Below are 19,977 nucleotides of genomic sequence, written 5' to 3'. Positions count from 1 at the left end.
TAAAAAGACCTGTCTGTAGAAGACCGTGCCATTCAAGAACCAACAGCCAGTGTGGATGGAAAATCTCTTCTAAGATACGTTTTGAAAACAGATCAAACAGGTTTCTCAAAATAATTTTTTTTTATTGCCTTTAGTTGACTAACTGTCCTGGGCTGCATTCAGCCGTTTCTAGATGAGTTCTCGAGAGCTGTTCTAGTGTACGGCCATTTCTTGAATGTGTGCAAGCTTTGAAATCTGCTGAACTTTCCCTTCAAAAAAACTCTTACAGGAAAAGAGTCCCAAAGAATCATTGATACAGGAAAGAGAACCAGACTCATTAACAGCACAGTTTTGTGAGTTCATGAAAGAGGATCTTTTGATTTCCTGAGCAGTCTGATCTGCTACACCTTATCCACACATAATTTTCAGAAAGTCTGGAGCTGACAGAGGAGTGATATTCCTGGAGCAGTAGTATATTCATTAATAACAGTGACCTTTGCTCATTTCTCTCCCCACTCCCAAGTCTCCCTCGTGGTAGCATAAAAGCTCAGTCAGGCCCATTAAAGTGATTTCATTAAAAGCCTGAGCTGTACCATTTGGAGTCAATGAGAGGAACAATAAAATCCGTGTATGTGGAAGTGACTCTTTGCTACCAGGCTGTTCTCGTCTTGGGGTAGCTGTTACACTAGAAACACCCAGTCCTGGATGAGAAGGGACCTATTTAAGGAGAAAGTTTTGGTCCACTCAGATTTTACTGAGGAGTCATTCAGAGATGTCTTCTAGCGAGCAGAGAGTATGTTTGCTCAACAAGCTGGCATCATCTTCCTAAATGCAGCCCAAGAGTTGTCTTAAGTACAGTGTCGGTGCCATGAAATAACCCACCTGTGAAGTGTGCTGAGGAGCTGGATGGAAACCATGGCTTCTGGCTATCGTTTGGACCAGCTTAATGTGCTCTGGAAAAAAAAATTTCACACGTCATATCACACCGGCTGAAAAAACAGCGCACATCAGCAGTGCTGTAACACAGAGTAAAGGACTCACAGCAGGTGTTAACGTGCAGAGGCACGGAGCATTATGGTAACACCTGTGTTTGTCTAAATCCAGCCAAAACAATTTCCTCTCCAGTTGTAGAGGAGGATTAAAAAAAAATAAAAAAAATCTACCTGACTTCCAGTAGTAGCAGACATTTCCTGTAAAGCAATTTGCATAGTATTTCCCATCGTGCACTCTGGCTGTGCTGTGGGTTTTCTCTTTAAACTTTTTTAGTTTGAGGACACCTTTGGTAACTTCAGTGACCCCCCCGACTGTCTCTCTGTCTCTTGCCAACATTGCCAGGCCCGAGCAGTTGCAGATGGTGTGCTCTGAGTGCTCTCCTTAATTGAATGAAAAATAAAGCCTCTTGTAAAATATTACCAATTTAGATGTGACTTATGGGGCACATATGATGCTTATTTTTTCAATTACATGAAAACTTGGCGTGGTTAAACATAGGAAGCCAAGTGTTCTGTGAAGCTGGTATAGATTTCTGGATTTTTAGGTGATTTTGCTTTAAATTATTATATAGCAGAAGGGGTTGAAGGAAGTCAGCAGCTAAACTGTGTTTTCCCAGCATGTATTTCACTCAGTGGACCCTTGATGCTCATTTCATGACTAATATATGCTGTACTATATGCATTTCTTGTTGTCACCAGAGATAACATTAAGTAAACTATCCCCTTAAGAAAAACAGCTTTTCTTGGCAAGTGGAATATGACTCAAGGAGCCAGCACTGGAGACATACGGTGCTGTGAATGAGTGCTGTGTGTTACTCTACTGGATCTGAGTCCAGGCACTATTTATACTGCAGCATATTCAGCACCAGATTGTTAAATCTTAATACTGAAACAGTGCATCATTTAAATGTTTTTGTTCTGTTTATGTCCCATTTTCAAGCATTGGATATCAAGCAACACTTACTAACTTTTTGTTTCATTTGGACAAGATCTCCCCTTGCCAAAAGCTTTCTAATCTGCTCTTGAAATATTAGCCCATCCATCCCAGTATGTTACAGTGAAACTTTGTGCCACTGAGGATGAACTAGGTCACTTCCAGCTTCTTTTAGTACGTGGTGATAGAATACTTGCAAAGCAATACAGCAATGGTAAATGCAAAGATTTAAGTACTGTAGAAAAGGAGTCGTACTAAAATTATTTCCTCTTCAACCTGTGTAGGAATGGGGAAAAAAATATTCCATAGCAGGTACTTCATGGGCTGATAAGCCTTGTGTTCTGTCATTGTCTCTGTGAAAGAAGCTCTCTTTCACTGTTTCAGAGGTGGTATTTATTTTGCGATCATGTTTGGGAGATCAGAATAAAAGGCCTTTGCCATTTATTTCAGTTTGATTTGTTCCAGAGCTAGTGAAGAACTGGGAGTAGAAAGCGAGGAAGAGAGGGTTGAAGTTTCTTGGCATCACAGCATCCTTCCAGATACCCAAAGAGGGTTCATGGAGCTCCTGTTAGCACAGAGGAAATCCTTTTCTCATCTATTAGTGTATTTTTGGCAGTAGAGTTTACAGATGATCTTTTTGAAGATCAAAAAGTATATAACCAGACCTCAAAAGAAATGGGAGAAAAGGTGATTGGTGTCTTGTAGGGCTGCGCTGAGTAAAGTTATGTGAGCAGAGCAGTGGGGCAATGGGAATGCAGTGGAGGAGGGAATAAAAGCAGTAGTTGAAATAGTGCAGAACAAGGCTGAGCTGCTTTGCTGTCATGTTAAGATGGCACTGTGGCTTGCTTTGTTTGGCGCCTTCCTGGAAGTCACTCCTGGGTATTAGTCATTGGTTTTGGTGTGGGTGGGCCCTCTGCAATTGTCTAAACAGAAATAATACCTCTGCACCAAATGGTTTACCATCCAAGTTTACAGTCTTTGTGACAAGCTCATCCAGAAGAGGTGATGATCCCTATTAAAGCATGAACAGAAGTAGAAATAGGACTTACATCCTTCTCCCCCACCCCCAAAATGCTATTTTGGATCTGTGGTCAGCGGCTTGCAGTTGGTTTGTTGGTTTTTTTCCACAAAGAAAAGCAACTGTCTGCATAGTGCAACTTGTAGCTGGGAGTGAACTCTTCCTACTTCGTGGGTTTCCAGTGTCATCCATCCACACTGGGAATCACACCATGCTTAAATTGTAACTGTGTGCTGAAAGCCCACACACAGGAATTTTCCCATTCGAGTCAAAACCAATGCATTTATTTACTGAAGGGTTTTGTAGACTGCAAAATCAGGATTACAGAGTATTTAAAGCTTGTTCTAACTTAGAGAACTAGGCTTTAGTGGGATGATGAAAGATGTGAAGGGAGGAAGCCTCCTGTGCTTCCTTGAAGTAATTTAAGCGCCAGGAACATGTCAGCAACTCTCTGCTAAGAATTTAAAATCTATTCCTATTCTTCCCCATTGTTTGCTTCAGGAGTCAGTATAACACATTGCAAGACTGTAATAAACCTCAAGGCAGATCTTGAATCTCATGAACAAACAAGCTTATCAAAGGGTTTAGTAAATGGCCGATAAAATATAAAGTATGAATTTTTTGGGTTTTTTTCAGGAATAATCAAGCTTGGGAGGTGGAATCCCCTCCCTCTCAGTTATGTGACTGATGCACCAGATGCGACAGTAGCCGATATGCTACAAGATGTCTATCATGTTGTGACATTGAAAATCCAATTACAAAGGTGGGTGTTTCTGAACATCTGTCCTTCTCTATTCTCTGAGCTGCTCTGTCGATTACAGTGTTACTACAGAGATTAGCACATCCTGTCTTCATTAATTTCTGATCTTTTGATGAAATGAAAGGAAAAAAGAGAAGGGTGGGTCACCTGGCAGCTTTTTGGTGCGTGTTCCAACTGATTTTGTGTCTTTTGTGAAGTAGCAATATGGTAGCAGAGAGGGAAGGGGCAGTAACTGAATCAAGTAAAGATATGGGGCCTTTAAAGGCAGACCTTTCCACAATCCCAATTTAATGGATTCTTGAGGCCTTATGGTATAAAAAACCCCCAAAACCTCTGCCTTTTTCCAGCGGCTGCATTGTGAGAATCCAGGTGTACTGCCAGTTGCTGAGATGGGGAGGAGGGGAGCTTGTTGACTTTCCTTTTTTCTCCAGCGGTCTTCCCAGTGCGAAGGCGAGATGAGGAAAGGATGTGTTACTGCAGCTCCATTTGGCATTTGGAAAATAGTTTCCTTCCCTGAATGCTAGTTCTGATTAGCAGAGCAAAAGCTCCTGACACTTTTACACTTACTTGCCCTCCCTTCCCCCCTCCCACTTTTTCTCCCCCTTTCCTTCTGTTGGCCTTCAAAAGAATCCTCTAATAGTTACTGATGTCTGTGTAAGGAGTTGCGGCAGGTCCCTGGCAGTGCGCGGCATACTCTAGCCCTGCTGGTAAGCCTGCATTGCACAGTCTGCTGTAGCTCTATGGCCAGGACATGTCAGAGGAAAGAGGCAAAAATAACAGACAGCCTGGAATAACTTGCCCACAATTCTTTGAAGCTCGTCTTGAACAGAAGAGTCTAATGGGGCATGTGTCTGTGTCCTTTGGTGGCAGGTACATACCCTCCAACTGTTCAGTTCAGTTTGGAATTTGGAAGTAGTTGGTGCCTCACTGACGTTAACCTCCCAAGCAGCAACATTCTTCTCCTGTTACGTCTCTGATGGGGCTGTGGTTTCCATTTCCCGCTAACAGGCCTTTCCTTGCTTTTATATACTGTTATCATTTCTCAGCTAGACTGCATCTCTGCAGCATAGTTGTAAAAGAGCATCTAGAACCTATAGCTGCTATAAAACGGGAGTGCAGTAACTCATCTCCTCAGAAGTATGAGCTACTAAGAGTCCATGTAGCCTATTGTCACGTCTGTATTACCAGAGGGTATCAACCCAAGATCAAGGTCTCATTCTTTATCTTCAAAGTGCTTGAATGCCTGGGTGCCGTGTAAATAAAAGATAGCCCGTGACTTTGAGATAAAGATGATCATTGACTACTTGAACTCCTCAAGCACAACTGAACTTTCAACTCTGAGGGTAAAGCCGGGCTGTATAGGCAGAATGCAGAACCACCTCAGAGGCTGATTGGAGAGCGTGCATTAAGTCTCTCAGGCATGTATGGCAATGACAAGCTTCTCCCAACTCTCTGATGTGCTTCTCGGGTCTGTCCCCATGTATGCAGACACAGACCATAAGCTTGTTAAATTAAAAAAGGCACAAGTCACATGAAGACAAAAGCTATACTACATATGCAATTCTTGTAGAATGAAAGTGAGAATGAACTACATGTGACAGATGTTGGGCATATGGCTTAATGTGTTTCTGAAAGGCTCTCGGATACTTCAGCAATGAAGACAGTATAAGAACCGGTATAAAGTAAAATTAATTTTTCAGACTCACTGCCCAAAGCCTTGCCTCCACACAATGTGGGCCCTTACTGTGTAGGGATTTTGTTAGTGGCAGTCCGGCCTATGTGTTTATTTTTCTATCCCAGCAGGAGTATCTTTTTCTGTCTGGCAAGGATGGCTTTATCCAGCCATTTCTGGGGCTTGCTTTACACAGTTTCTTTGCTCTCCACCAGGCCCCAGAGGGAATGGTTATGCACACACACAATATCATAGTAGGATTAGCTGCTATTCCTGCCATGTACTGTCATTCTTTTAGTTGAACTGCATGTCTTCTGGGAGTTGGGCTTGGTGGGGAGGGGAAAGAGGGGAGAAAGACATTGATGGGCTGGCTAAGCAGGAAATTCTAAGGTTGTGCTCGCTGCTTAAAGGTCTGTAGCACTTGCATGCAAAGAGTAGGCATCTATGAAGGTGATGATGCTATCTGTTTTTTTGCTTTCCGTTTTAACAGTTGTTCAAAGTTGGAAGACTTGCCAGCAGAGCAGTGGAACCATGCCACAGTTCGCAATGCCTTAAAGGAACTGCTCAAAGAGATGAATCAGAGCACATTAGCCAAAGAATGCCCTCTCTCACAGGTCAGTGTTTTTAACAGGCTTAGGGAGAGCCTGTTAACAAGATCTAAAGCTCATATTTGTTCAGTAAAGGGCTTAGACTAAACAATTCCATAAATATAAAATCAATTTCTTGTTTTCTTTAGAAAGGAGAAATTCTAATTAATATGAAAAAGAATATCTTTATACTTTGTTTTCTTAGTGGGTTGCCAGGTGGAAATCATGAATGAATTGGTTGATTTTTATCCTGCTGTTCAGAGAGATTTAAATTCTTCATTTAGATCTTTATCTGAACCTTTAGCAACAGGACTAATGATCCTCAAATGCAAGATTTGAGTTGGTTCTTCCCACTAGCAGAGGCCTGCCTCCCCCACTAACCTGTAGGTAGCTCTCATCAGCCTCCAACTCTGATAAAATGTATGCTGTTTTAACAGTTGTGCCCCAATTTCTAGGAAACAGCAACAAAAAGTGTATATGTAATTATGTTAAAAAAAGAACAAAAACTCAGTCTCATTTGCCATGACTCCTTTGTTAACGACAGTGATGTCATGTCTAAGACACTAAGACACAGGTTCCTACAGATACCATGAGTTCTATTTGCACTTCAGATTGTCATAACAAAAGATTAATAAAATTTTCATGACTGAGTCCTCCTTGCCTCTCAGAAAAAAACCAGAAAAACACTTCAGCACCCAGACCAAATAACTTGGCTAGGAGTGAAAAATACGTTGCCTTCTAAAAACTTTATTAGACTCATAGGTTAATATGTCTATTACATCTTAAAAAGCCAAAACATCAGTAATCCCTGCTTGCTAAAAATCTGTTGGATTGCGAGCCTGTATCCAACATTTTTTCTCCTGTGGTTGCCTGTCTTGCATTGTACTGTACACTCATCCTGCAGTTCATGATCTAAAGCCTCCATGAACCAAAAGAATTCTTTCTATATATAATGAGCACAAATTTGCCTCACTGTGTTACGATTACAACCCCAGGGAAAGCACAGAGTTGAGATACAGAGCAGAATTTAGGTCTTTGCAATTGGTAGGAATCACATTCCCCATCTTCCTTAGCTATGTTGGGTCTGCAGAACTAACAGGAATGGAAAGGCAGTGTAGGGAAAAGCTATGTAACTTGCCTTATTTACTAAAGGAGTAGCAATGACTCTAGATATGCACAAAGTGTAAGTGCGTTGAATACGAAAGTATTTTTCTTTTCACATAGTTTAAGTGTAATTTCTTTAAATAGAATTATCTGTGGAATCTGGTCAGCTAATGACGATTGCAGCATATGGTTGTCTCTGCCCGGTCTTCTTCAATATCCAGTATAACTAAACTATGCATCATTTCATATGCAGAATTCATTTGTTGTCTGGATCTTTTTCCTCTCACTTCAGTTTCAAAGCCTATCAGGTGAAAATGCTGCAGTTGGTTTACCCCTTCTATAACCTCAGTCTGAAATATGTTTACAAAATTACTGATGACAGGACTGTAGCAGCAAAAATCCTTGCCCCGGTATTTATTTAGTGGACAAAGCTAAAAGGAGATCCTTCTGCAGAAAATTGAGCTTGCTTACTTTTAAGCAGAGGTTTAAGTGACCTTGAGTAGTGACTAACCCTTGAACTGGGACTGCAAGAATGCAGCTTGTATTTTTATTGTTATTATTGCCATAGAAAGTTTCAGTCTCTTTTTTTTTGGCTCACAAAATGCAAAAGATACAGTGGAAGGTTGTATAGGAGCTGTCTATTACCATCATCTGAATATGCCACTAATACAATTCCTTCTCCCAAATCAGTTTTAAAAAAAATATCGTGCCAAATGTGAAATGTCATTACAACCCCCTTGTGGTTAATATATTATTGACAGCAGCAAATTGCAGAGTGGTCTCTTAGGAGTCAAACTGCAGAGTAAATGCTGCTGTTTATTAATGTGTTCACAGTGCCTCAAGTACAGAAGTGGAGAGGGGCAGCGCGGGGAGCTCTCGCTCCCACCAGCGACGGGTGCTCCGTCTCTGGTTCTCAGTGCCCAAGCTCTCCATGCAGCCCAGATGGGGATTCTGATTGCCACTAATGGGAAATGTAATCATTCACTTTGATTTAAAATTGTTCTGGTTTTTCTGCTAGGTGTATTATGTGGCTGCAGCTCAGCTACCCTTAGCATACGGCTCCTTTTCAAACAAATAAATCCCAGTTAACCAAGCAGGGGGGAAGGAGGGTAGGTGGGGGGAGTGTGTGTGGCAGAAAGAAATCCAATTATTTCAGCATTTCCATCTTTGCATAGAGCCCTCTGTCTTTCCTGCATATTGTTTAGCTCATTTCAGCACTGACCATGAGTTTTGTCTCTTCTCCGGAGCAAGATTTCTTGGGATGTGAGCACATCCCATATTTTTCTCCTTGAACTTACTGCACCAGATTTTCTTTGTGTGGATACTTAGCTCCTGATCTAAGTAGTTTTCATTCCACATGGCTGTCATGGCCACATGCATACCAAACATACCTGCTACTTTATATATTCTATTCCTTCTTTAAGGATTTTCCCAGGAATAATATGCATTATTTAGAAATTTGCAATTAGTTGATTTTTTTCTGCTTCTCTCCCTTGAATGGATATTTCCTTTTTGTGGACTTATCAAGATTCCCAGCAGAAATACCCCTAGGATTCCTTTCCATTTAATAGTGAGGATATGCAGTCTGAAAGTTGTTATGGTTCCTTCCCCTGCTCTACTGTCAAGCAGATGAGGAGAATCTGTCCTGGAATTTTTCACCAATGGTTGATATACTATTTTATTTTACTATTTAGTTTAAGCTTTTCTTCCTCAAATAAAGGTTAATGGGTTAATATATTTTGTGATATTTAAGAGCCCTACAATTTCAGTAATGTTGATTTATTGTAGAACTGGAGGATTCTGGAAAAAAAAAAAGAGGGGGGAAACCTAAATTCTTATGTAGATAGAGCTAAACAATTTCCCCACGCTTCCTTAGTGACTGGAAATTTATCTACAGTGACTCAAAAAAAAAAAAAAGCAAGTTCTCTCACCTCAACTTTTTCAAAATCCTTCCCTAGCAGAGGCTGTCTCCATGTCAGGCTTTCAGAATACTTTTGCTTGTTAAAATGACTTGGAGCAAGGGAGGATTTGTGGGGAGGGAATTGCTGCTGACTGCCACAATGCTAGGTTTATGTCTCAAAATATTGATTTTAATTAGAAAATTGAATCTCAGTTTTAGAAATTGAAGCTGCTACTTAAAAAGGCTCTTACTTCATAGCCTTCAGACTCTACTGCAGTGCACCATAGCAGCCTTCAAGTGGAAAAGTTAAAGTGAAAAGGCACAAGAGCTTTACTGAAACTGAAATTACCTGTTGAAGACAAACTAATCTGCACCACCCAGTTATCCTAAGTCTCTCAGTTTTGCTCACTTTTTTTAAGTCCCCAAAACTCAAGAGTTCAGGAGCAGCTGGAGTCTTGTGATATTGGAGTGAATTGGGTAGAAGGCTGGATAAATCAGGAAGGGGGAGGGGATGGTTTTGTTTTTAAAGCATTGTTAAAATTGAGTAAGCCAATGTGTAAGCCTGGGAGCTTTCCAGAGATGGCCAAGATCCTGTTTTGCACAAGAGCCTGCAGGAGCCGGTGGGCCAGAGCTTGAAGCTGCGGTAAATAGCTTGTTCGAGCTGTGAGATCATCCTCACTCTCTCATCTCTGTGCAGAAAGGTCACACAACGTGCCAGGGCTTTTTCTGAGCTTTGATGGAAGTGAGGAAGGAGGGCATAAGAAAATGTGATTCCTGGAGAAAGTGCATTGGCTCCCATGTGTTAGTGGTGTTATTGCATTTCCTTGCGGGGAATGAGTTGACCCTGGAAGAGTTTGGAGGGGGGAGCAAAGCAAAATGTCGTTAAAAAGACGCCTCCTCTATAGAATGGATGAAGGAAAGGGCAAAAAAAAAGAAAGGAAGAACTACCAGTAACCAGGCTCTTTCCACCCTATGGGCAGAAACATCCCAGGTATAAAGTATCATTTTTATGGGTATCAGGTGCTGCAAAATAACTCTGCTCCTCTCAGCTTCAGTTGGCTTGTACTTAGAGTCGCTTACAGGGAATTCGCAAGGAGTAGAGAGGGGTAGTGGTTAGGCAAATTATATTTCAATTTTGTTGAGCTTTTTTGTGGGTTTTGGCTGTTCTGTATTGTAGTATGTGTAGTTCCCTTCACTCCGAATGGCACTGTTAATTTCTCTTTTGCGTGATTTTTCACTCAAGGGCTAATCACATGTTTCTATAAATTATATTAATTTAATTTATTTCGCCTAACTGTTGTTCTGCAGCGAGTAGCACGGATGTTCTCCAATTCTTGGCCGTGTGGTCTCACTGCGTTTGGAAGCAGAACAGAGACATCTGAAAAGCATTATTTGGATTATGCATGCTGGAGCATCTAATCTTACCTTTAGGATCTGGTTCCTAAATCATGCTTGTTCTCACCCGGGTGCAGTGAGCATGTGTTCCCCAGCATGGCACTGCCTGTTGTTATGCGACTGAAGTTTAGATATTGTAATACCGCAAGAACAAAGTAAAATAGAACTGCCCCTCTTGCGTGAGCTGCAGTCTAGGTTTGTACTGCATCTTTTTTGCGTTATTATGCAAAATAATAATTATTTTTTTTCCAATTTTAATTATGGCTGGGAATATAGAATGGAGAATAAAACTAATTTTGTGTACTCATCAGACACTTCTTTTGGTTTTAAAGTTGCAAATGGATGATCATTGTGTGCTCGCATGTCATTCACTTTCCCTGGAGAAGATTTCTAATTGTACAAAATATTTTAAACCACTTTTTGTCTGTCTTCCTCTACTTCCAGAGTATGATTTCATCCATTGTAAATAGCACATACTATGCCAATGTGTCAGCAACCAAGTGCCAGGAGTTTGGGAGATGGTACAAAAAGTACAAGAAGATTAAAGGTAAATTGATTTTTTTTTGCGACTTTCCAAGTTCTTGAGCTTCTGCTGACAGTTTGAGATTATTTGCTTTAAGTAAAAGTGATAATAAGCTATAATAATATTAGTGAATTTGTCTACAAAGAGGGCACAGTCACAGCACATTTGAAATTAAATCTGATACTTTACAAACAAGGCTGGCGTGAAAACACAGACCACTTAAAACATGCTTAAAATACCCCATTTAGCTGTGCTGAAAGATCAACTGTGTTTTGAATTAAGCTACAATGTTTTGGAAAAAAAATGTTCTAGTAGCTCTGGATTTAAAAGTTAAATTGCTACGTAAATTACCTTAGTCGCCTTTTATTCATGAAAGCTAAAAAAACTGTCTAAGTTACATGTGCCCTTGCTCTCTGTTTTCAATACCACTAAGTGTACTGGCATTCCTGCCATGTTTTATCCTGTGGAATCTGGATACCAGCGGTGCATTTAATACCTGGTTGTTAGGAGACATCGCTAAATAACAAGATGCTGCACCCACTGAAGTTAAGGTGAAAATAGCCCATTGTTTGTGGTTTTTTTATAATGAAATTGTATTAGCTGGTTAGCAGCAAATGCCTGAGGCAGTAAAATTATTCTGCGTTAAGTTCATCCCACTCTCACCAGTGAACTGTCTAATCACCTTCTAGTAGTACACAAAGTGATATGATAAGCATCCGTCATACGTAGTTTGTTCTTTTATTCATCCTTTCCTTTGGGAAGGATGTGTACTGGACCATTTGTTTTGGCAGAGTTTTTTGTTTTAAAACACACATGTGCTTTGAGCAGGAGCTTGGGGGTAGTCAAAAGCTTTTCCACAATACCAACTGGCTCCTCTCTCCCCAAATGTCCATCAGCCTTGGAGATTAGCTTTACCACGTGGTAGGTTTTTTCATAGTTTTTCTCTCTATTACCCTGCTGAAGGGAAGATTCATTGTCTGAAAGAAGACATAGGCTATTTTTGTTGTTTCTGTCTGTGATCATTTCAGTAGCCAGGAAAATCATAACAGGATTCATAAGCATTGTGCAGAAATAGGGTAATGTCCTGTCCTTCCTGAGAAGCCATTGTATTTTTAGTCTTGTGAAGATTAGCATCTTTCAAAAAGAGCCTGCCGTCTTTTTCTCTTAAAAGGCTGGCATACATGAGCTATGAAAGGTTGCTTGTTTAGTTTCCACAGGACAGACTGGAAATCTGCATAATAATACCATAAAGAGTCTGTTGCTTGAGTTAGGAACACATGAAACAATATTGCATAAAATATCAGAACAAGTTCTGGGGCATCTGGTTTTCCTCCGCACGTCTGGCTTGTGCGGAGCGTACCTGTAAGATGTTCAGGCCTGGGCTGTGCAGTGATTAGATTTTTCACTAGAGGGGAAAAAAAAGAAGAATGTTTTACAGTAAAATTATTTGTGTCTAGAAGGAAGATTGTTCAGGCAGAAGTGGGGTAACAATGCAGATGAGCAAGTGGAGGTGTTGCTTTTCACCTACTAAAATGATTTAGGCTTGAAGTAAAAATGTTGATTGGACGTTTTAGTACATGGTTACCCTTATGCCAAATAAACTGGATAGTTTCTTCTCTGTCTAAATTGCCATCGTGTGATTCAGAAGTGTTTCTTTATTCTAAACAGTGTCTCTTAATAAAAGAATTTTGAAGTGCTCTAACATATCCTCTTGGTTAAAAAACAATCAAAGGAATCAAACAGCTTCAAGGTCATCACCATTCACTTTTACTTGCTGTTCGAGGAGAACAGAGACGGGCTTTTTTTTTTTTTTTCCTTTTTTTTTCTCCTTTTTTTCCAAACTGGGCAAGGGTGCCAGTTGCAGAGGCACTAGAAGCCCTCAACTGTAGTGTTCTTAGCCGTAGAGATGCCACTACGGCTTCTGAGTGTTTCTAGCACGCTGCTGTCTTCCACTTTCTTCCATTCTTAGAGCATGGAATTCTTTAAGCTCTTACTTTTTTTACTTAGTAAGTGCACAGTTAAATTGTTAAGTGCAGTAAAAGCAGAATGAGACCTCAATCAAGAGGTCAAGGATCCAAACCTGAAGAGTTTGCCAGATGACTCTGTATCTGTGTTATTCAAGGAGACACAGCCAGTCGTTGCTGTTTGGAAGTGTGTGTGTTAGTAGGAGGAGAAAAAGGAAGGTTAAGGTATGTGTGAAGTAAACACAAGCTGCTATAAAGCAGTTCAAGTAGTGTTGATTCATCAACCATACGAGTGGGAGAGAAAACAAAGAGTCTATGGCAGGTACAGTGGTGCATGGAGAATAAACAGCCGCACAACTTCAGGGCAGTAATCTAACCCCCCTGAAAACAGGAAGACTTCTGCACTTCTTTGGGTGGTTTCAATTTCTCAGCATCTCTGTTTTCATGACGTTTTGTTTCTTTTCTGTAGCCAGATATTCCTACAGACCAGCTCAGTTAGTACGTGAAATCAGTGACTTGAGTTATATGCGTTGGTCATCACATAGTCCTTTAATAATAATTAAAAAAAGGACTTAGGTTTTCCATGAAGGTGGATGGATGATGCAGCAATTCATTTTTTGGGTTGTAGTCTGGATAGATTGGGTAAAACTATAATTTAGAGTCTTTGGGACCAGCACCCATATCCGTGTGTAACTCTAGAGCTGGTTATTAGAAAGTAAAAGCAAAAAAACAATTCACATGAGCTGTGTTAAACACAAAATACGAAGGGGCTTCAAAATAACTTTATTGACGTTGCAAACTAAATGCAGCCTACAGTGTTAAATGTGTTTCCTATTATCTGCTAATGTCTGTTTTAATAAAACAGTGGGAACTAAATGGTTGCTTCTTAATCAAAACCATGATTTCCTAAACATAAGCTATGTGATTCTGTTACAAATTGCCACATATAGATCTCCTAGGTCAAACTTTTTTCCTTTCTCATAGAAATAAATAAACAGTAAAATAATTATATACTCTGGAAGATCAAAGTAATTACAACTGAAGCCAGGCAAAAATAAAAAGTTCTCTGGAAAAAAAAAAAAAAGAAAAGCATCAGGTTGCCGAGTATGTAGTTAATGTTTAAATAAATATAAGAGAGTGAACAATCAATAATTTGATATCATTAGCAACAGATGTAAAAGCTGTACACAAATGGAATTGTATCAAATCTCAAGTAAACATTCTCAGTGTGTATTCTGTTGAACTCACCGAAAAGACAGCTAAACTATTTATGCTTGTAATTTATAAAAAGTTTTCAGTTAGTTCAGCTCAGCATGGTAATTTTGTCTTGTGACAAGACGATGCTAGAATAAAATTCTGCTTGAATTTCTTCTCCCATCCCACCCCAGCCTCTTAAGGTTTTAAGACATTCACAGTTTACTCAGCGGCACGAGAGTTAGTATACAGACAGATTCGGGAATTGGCTGGTGTGAGGACGGAGGCTTTTTGTCTCCTCCTGGCTCGGAGCCTACCGCTTGGGATACATGCGAGCACACGAGTGAGTTTGTAAGAGGATGTCCACTCTTTCCAGTCTCCTTGGGATACATGTATATATTTGAAAGAGAGTTTGTATTAACACAGTTCTAATGGAAAATGTACAGTAGTTGGGAGACAAAATGCTTACAGTTCTTCTGTGAACTTTCTCTTCCCCTCATGGATGTCTGTAATTATTTGGGGTGGTAATTAAGCTATCTAGTTTGTATTGTAATTTGGTATGCACCATAAATGAATTTAATATTACTATGTGAAGCCTTTTATATCTTTTTATTTACTTTTAAAATTTTTCTTCTTTTTGAGGGATGCAAGGTGTTTTAGTACACAGTTTTGCATACATAACAGGGTTTAACTGTGTTTAAATCTACTTGAATGAAGAATCAGAGTTCCCGCTTTTTAATAAAGGTTCCATATTAATTGATGACAACTCTACAGCAATGGCTTAGTCCAGTGGTTCTCAAGCTGTCTATCTCCTGCCCCGTCCCACAGGGATGCTCCTCTCAATCTTATGAGAACTGCTCGTCCGGTTTCTCTAGATGCTGAACTTGGTGAAGCTGGGAGAAGCAGGATTTGAATAATTGTTTAAAAGGCTTGCATTGGTTCTTAATTTGATTAACAAATGGATGCACAAATAAAAATAAGACTTTAAAAGTAACTATATACATATATATATGTAACTATATATATAAAACCCCCTATATATCTATAAACTATATATATATATGGAGAGAAGTATTTCAGAACTTTGCCGTGCAACTCAGATCACTGTCAAGGGATAAAACTTGTACCAGTTACCCACTCATTGCCCAGTGTTTTGGGTTCGTAACATTTCAAATATTTTTTAGCTCTGTTTCTCAATAGATACTTCACTTGAAAGTGTCATGCTTTCTATTTTTATCAGGAGGACTATCACTCTATCAAAATTCTTTCACAACTGACACTCTTAACTGGTGTGAATTTTTTTCTTTTGCCTGATGACACAACTTAGCTTGGTGGGAGGAAGTTAGGAAGGCAGAGGGGAGAAATAAATACATTGTGAACTTAAAAAAAAAAAAAAAAAGACATATTTTCTTTGTCTGTGTATTAAGAACATTTCATCTTTGCTCCTGCCATCAATGGCTGTCAAAATATAGCTTTCTGTGGATCTGAGTTTTGGGGCTGTGGCTGTCTCAAAGTTTTTATGGAATGATGAGGCTTTTCAGTTTAAAGGAGGAGGGCTCAGTTATTTCTATTTCAACAGATGAGGAACGTAAGAAAAAGCTTTCATAGCTTCCTTAAACTGAGAATCTGCTTTGGCTGCTCTTTGATTTTTCCACTATTACTGATTTGTTGTTTGTGTGCTGGTTTATTCTTGCAAGTATGTTTGCTTGTTCCCATAACGGATAGACAGAGCAATCTTGTTTTCTTATAATGTGTTCTAGAGGCTGTTGTAGGTTGAGAGAGGTTGGAAACAGGATTCAGAAGGGCTCCCAGCTTGCTTATTTCCAGGCTGAAGGAACCTAGGACTGTGGCACAGTGATAGTGCCAGTGCAAGTCTGGGGAAAATTGTCGTTACGTGCTTTGAGGAATAGTTTTTAATTGCTCCTTTGAAGCAGATGTTGTGGAAGCCTCGTGAAAAGGCACACTAGATCTTCCCCAAGCAGTGTTTTTGACTTCTAAAAACATCCTATTTATTGATACATGCATGTGTATCTCTCTCTCTCTCTATGTAAATAGAGGGGGTTATATATATGTATATATGCGTATATGTATGCATATATAGATCTTGATCTTTTGCCTTTTTAACTAAGTTTGAGGCAGAAATGTTAAGTTTTTTTAAGAAGAGATGATTTCATGTCTTGTTTGGATATTAGTCGTGGCTCTGGCACTAAACCAGTTTAGGGTCATTCAGGTCAGCTGTGTGGCTCTTGACATTACTGTAATTTTTCCGTGGCTTACTGTTACACTCCTGACTCTGTATTTATTTCACTAAAAATAGGACTTTCCTCACTTTCTTAAGGAAAAAGGAAAGAAAATAACATCATTTGCAGGCAAGCTTTTCAGCATCTAGATGACATACATGACCTGAAGCTCATCTCTAAGAGGATGTCTCTGAGTCAGTCTGCGGACTGCTGTGCTGTTTTATGAGGAAAGTAGTTCATTGGTTTGCATTGGTCATGAGAAAGAAGTGGCATCTCTCTTTAAATATAAGTTTAAAGTTGTCAAGATTCAGCAAGAGTTATAGGCCCCTTCACTGCTGTTTTCCACACCCACATTAGCATTTTGTATTTCAGCATTGTCCCTGATGTTAAGTGCCATTTGGGGGATTTGTGCATGTGTATTGTAAAGAAACTATTTACTCACTGCAGTGGTTCCAGGAGCTTTATGAGTTGTGGCCCTCTTGGCTATTCCTCTCTGTAAAGAGAATTAAAACACACTCTTTCTTTGGTTTGTTGTTTTTTTTTTTTTTTTTAACTTAAGCTTAACTTTTATCTAAAGTAAATGCATACAATATAAAATTCAGCTTTGCAGAATGTCTTTCGTATCTTCTGGCTGTTTTGAAGCAGTGGCTTTGTCTTAATAGTACATGAGTCGTGGCAGAAGGGTATGTGCGTGAATGCCATCTCTTGTGCGCGCGTGGCTGCCATTGCTGCTTTAGGGAACGTGTGTCAGTACAATAAGGGTTGGAAACCTTTCTGTAGAGAAACTACCTAGCCACTTGTCCTGTGTGTTGTCCCTGGTTTTAAAATGTCTCCTGTTCCAAGTACAGTGCTTTTCTCAGTGAGGACCAGTTGTGCTCTGAGGCTGGGACTTCTGTCTAGCCACTTTCGAATCCTTAATGCAGAACAGTCTTACTCATTTTCTCAGAACCAAACACTTTTTTTTTGATCTGCGGAATCTCAAAATTAATTTTCCTTCATATTTAAAAAGTAAATGTGTGCTGCCAAACAACAACAAAAGGAAAGGAATTTTTAGAAGGTAAGCATTAGTGGAGATTAGATTGGCAAGAGAGGAAGACCAGAAGCTTAGGTACAGGCATAAGCTTTCCTGGTGTGAAAGCTGCAATGTGGCTGGCTGTGCTCAGGTGGATTTCATGGAATATATAACTCTGAGAGCAGAACTGAATTCCGTTCACTCGAAGTATCTGAAGAGTTTATAAGTCTGCCTTAATGATGTTTGCGTTCTGTCTCATTCCTTTCACTATCTTTGATGTTAGGAGTCAGAAAGAGATGCATACGTATCTCCTGGAGGGATTGCACGGTTGACTTGGGTATTCTAGGAGGTTTGCACCTCCCTCTTGAGGTGCCCCTGAAAGCTTAGTACTTAAATAGCAGGACAGACTTCTGTCACGGTAGTTTGGCAGAAAGGAAGATATTTTTATATCAGATGAGAACATCAGTCCATCTAAACCGGTACTCTCTGTGTTTCTTCAGACAGTTCTGAAAATGCTTGCCCTGCTTCTCCCTTTCCATTTCACCTGACCAGCATTTGTGTATTAGACCATGTGGTCACTAAAGCACCTGCAACTTAATGTTTTTCTCTGCCAGATGGATCTGGCATGCCCCGTCTACAAACGATGTTAACATGGTTATGAAGAACTGAGTTCATGCTTCTATGTGCTCTCTTGAACCTCTACAATAACCCCCAAAAAATCTAAAAATAAGATCATGGGTTAAATTCTTCTTTTCTGACAAGCATCTTTGGAAGCGATGCAATCCAGGGACAGCCCATTGCAAGACTGAGACTTACTATGTTTAAGCAGAACTAACAGAAAACACACTAGCATCTCTGTATCCCAAGGGATGCCTTGGATCTAGTCTGTAGGACAAGGGAAGGAGAAGGTCAGCTGCCCAGAGAGAGTCAGTAACGTTAGTGCACTCTGCACAGTTCACCTGAAACTGATGCTGATCAAAGGCCCGATTTTAATGATGGTTCTTCTCAATACAAAAATAGTGATTTGTGCTTTGGTGGGAACTGAACAATTTGCAACACAACGAACAAGACAATGGCCTTTCCTGTCTGTTTTCCATTAGGCTTGGATAAAGGCCTTTGCTACCCACAGCCAGCGGCCAAACAATTTCTGTATGCGCACTATGGCTATTTTGAGGTTATTTGCTATCCTGCAGGAGTAGAGGAAGGGAACGGTTTTAAAAGTTATGACTTCTTATCAAGTCTGCCTCTCCAGTCAACCTGCTTTTTCTCCAGTCCTGACTGCAGGAACAAATGGCCCAGCACAGATCAGACAGTGAATGAAGTCAGTGAATGACTTCGGGTAAATACGAAGATTAGACGTTGAATGAAAACGAGACTCCTCAGACCAGCCTTTTGCACTGAAGTGGTTAAGTGGGCTGTGATTAAAAGAAATAAGTAATTATCATAATTATAGATGAAAAGATACAGAATTACTCCTTTAAAAGCACCTCCTGTGCTCTGGAGTGGTTCTGTTATTTACAAAGTGGTAGTTCATAATTATGTAGCATAAGCAGGAGGACACCCTCTCGGTGTAGTGCAGCAGCCCTGTCTCTCCGAGGCAGAGGGTGGTACTGTGCCGGAGAGCGCTTTGTCCCCCAAGCACAGCTCCAAAGTTCAGGTCTTGCTCCAGTGAGTAGGATGGTGCTAAGCCAGGAGAAATTGTGGGAACCTTTCTATCTCAAGCTGAGTGCAGGGCACACTAGAGTTCACAGATCTCTCCCTGCTTGGCCATGACCACTGCTGGTAATGGCTTTTATGATCACCGGGTTTTAAATAATAAATAAAACAAAGAAGCAAACTCTGAAGCACTGGAGAACAGCCCTGGGTGGTGACATCCTGTCACAATTGAAGCCTGGCAATTCTGCCGGCTAGTAACTTATTACAAAACGTTTCTTTACCAGCCTCTTCCTACTCTAGGGCAAAGTGCCCATATGCCTGTGGGACTGAAAAGTTCAGGACTTGCTGGGTCATGGGTGCTGGCGGGTCCTGTGTCCCCACTGCGGTGCAGTGCTGGGAGACGTGTTATGCTCTCGCTCTCCCTGCTGCATCCGTTATTGTGCACAGGAATTTGGTTTCCAGTGCCGTCAGTCAATTCAGTGCCACTCATAAGCCCTAAATGCCCCACAGGCTCTTTGTCAGAATGTTCCTATTAACAACTCAGTGAAAATAAAGGGTGAGGGGAAGGGAAGGTGGAGAAATAAATATGATTTTAAATCTTTTGAGCTGGTTTTATTTCAAATGGAAAGTTGCATGTGGACCACCCCAAGCTATTGTGCTGCGGACTGCGTCAGCTGCTTGACTGTGCAAGGAAGATTTGGGTAGAGGTTAAGAGCATCACACAGGGGAAGGATGCACTGGATTGCTTTTGTGCTGTATCCAGGAAGTTTCTAACTCAGTATGGAGTTGAAATACATTGACACACGTGGTAATCATTATAAGAAGGGAAAGGAACATTGAAATATGACAATTTGCTGCTCCCATTCTGGGGATTATGTTGGTTTTTGACTGGCTTGTAGAGGTAGTGACATGTTGTAGGGGGGTATAGGAAAATGAAGGGCAGACGCTGTGCTGGAGTGTGCTAAGAGCTGATTGCTGAGCTTGACACAGTACCTGTTGTCCAGACACCTTGAATCCGCTTACATAGTGTATGGCTTCAGAAGGGTG

The 19,977-nt window shown here is 40.4% G+C and overlaps 1 protein-coding gene across 2 annotated transcripts in view; it reads left to right on the top strand.

Annotated features, from left to right (window-relative positions):
* SATB2 (SATB homeobox 2) overlaps nucleotides 1-19,977 on the top strand; it is a 132,225-nt gene that overhangs the window by 53,834 nt on the left and 58,414 nt on the right. For both annotated transcript variants that reach the window (XM_075756260.1, XM_075756259.1), the window contains exons 4-6: nucleotides 3,560-3,686; nucleotides 5,846-5,969; nucleotides 10,786-10,888. In XM_075756260.1, the coding sequence (XP_075612375.1) occupies nucleotides 3,560-3,686; nucleotides 5,846-5,969; nucleotides 10,786-10,888 (354 nt within the window). The remainder of the gene's footprint in view (nucleotides 1-3,559; nucleotides 3,687-5,845; nucleotides 5,970-10,785; nucleotides 10,889-19,977) is intronic.

This window comes from Balearica regulorum, chromosome 6 (genome assembly GCF_011004875.1).
Source record: "Balearica regulorum gibbericeps isolate bBalReg1 chromosome 6, bBalReg1.pri, whole genome shotgun sequence".
In the NCBI taxonomy this organism is placed as follows: domain Eukaryota; kingdom Metazoa; phylum Chordata; class Aves; order Gruiformes; family Gruidae; genus Balearica; species Balearica regulorum.
The sequence above is the reverse complement of the archived record's forward strand: the minus strand, read 5'-3'. Positions and strand labels throughout refer to the sequence as shown.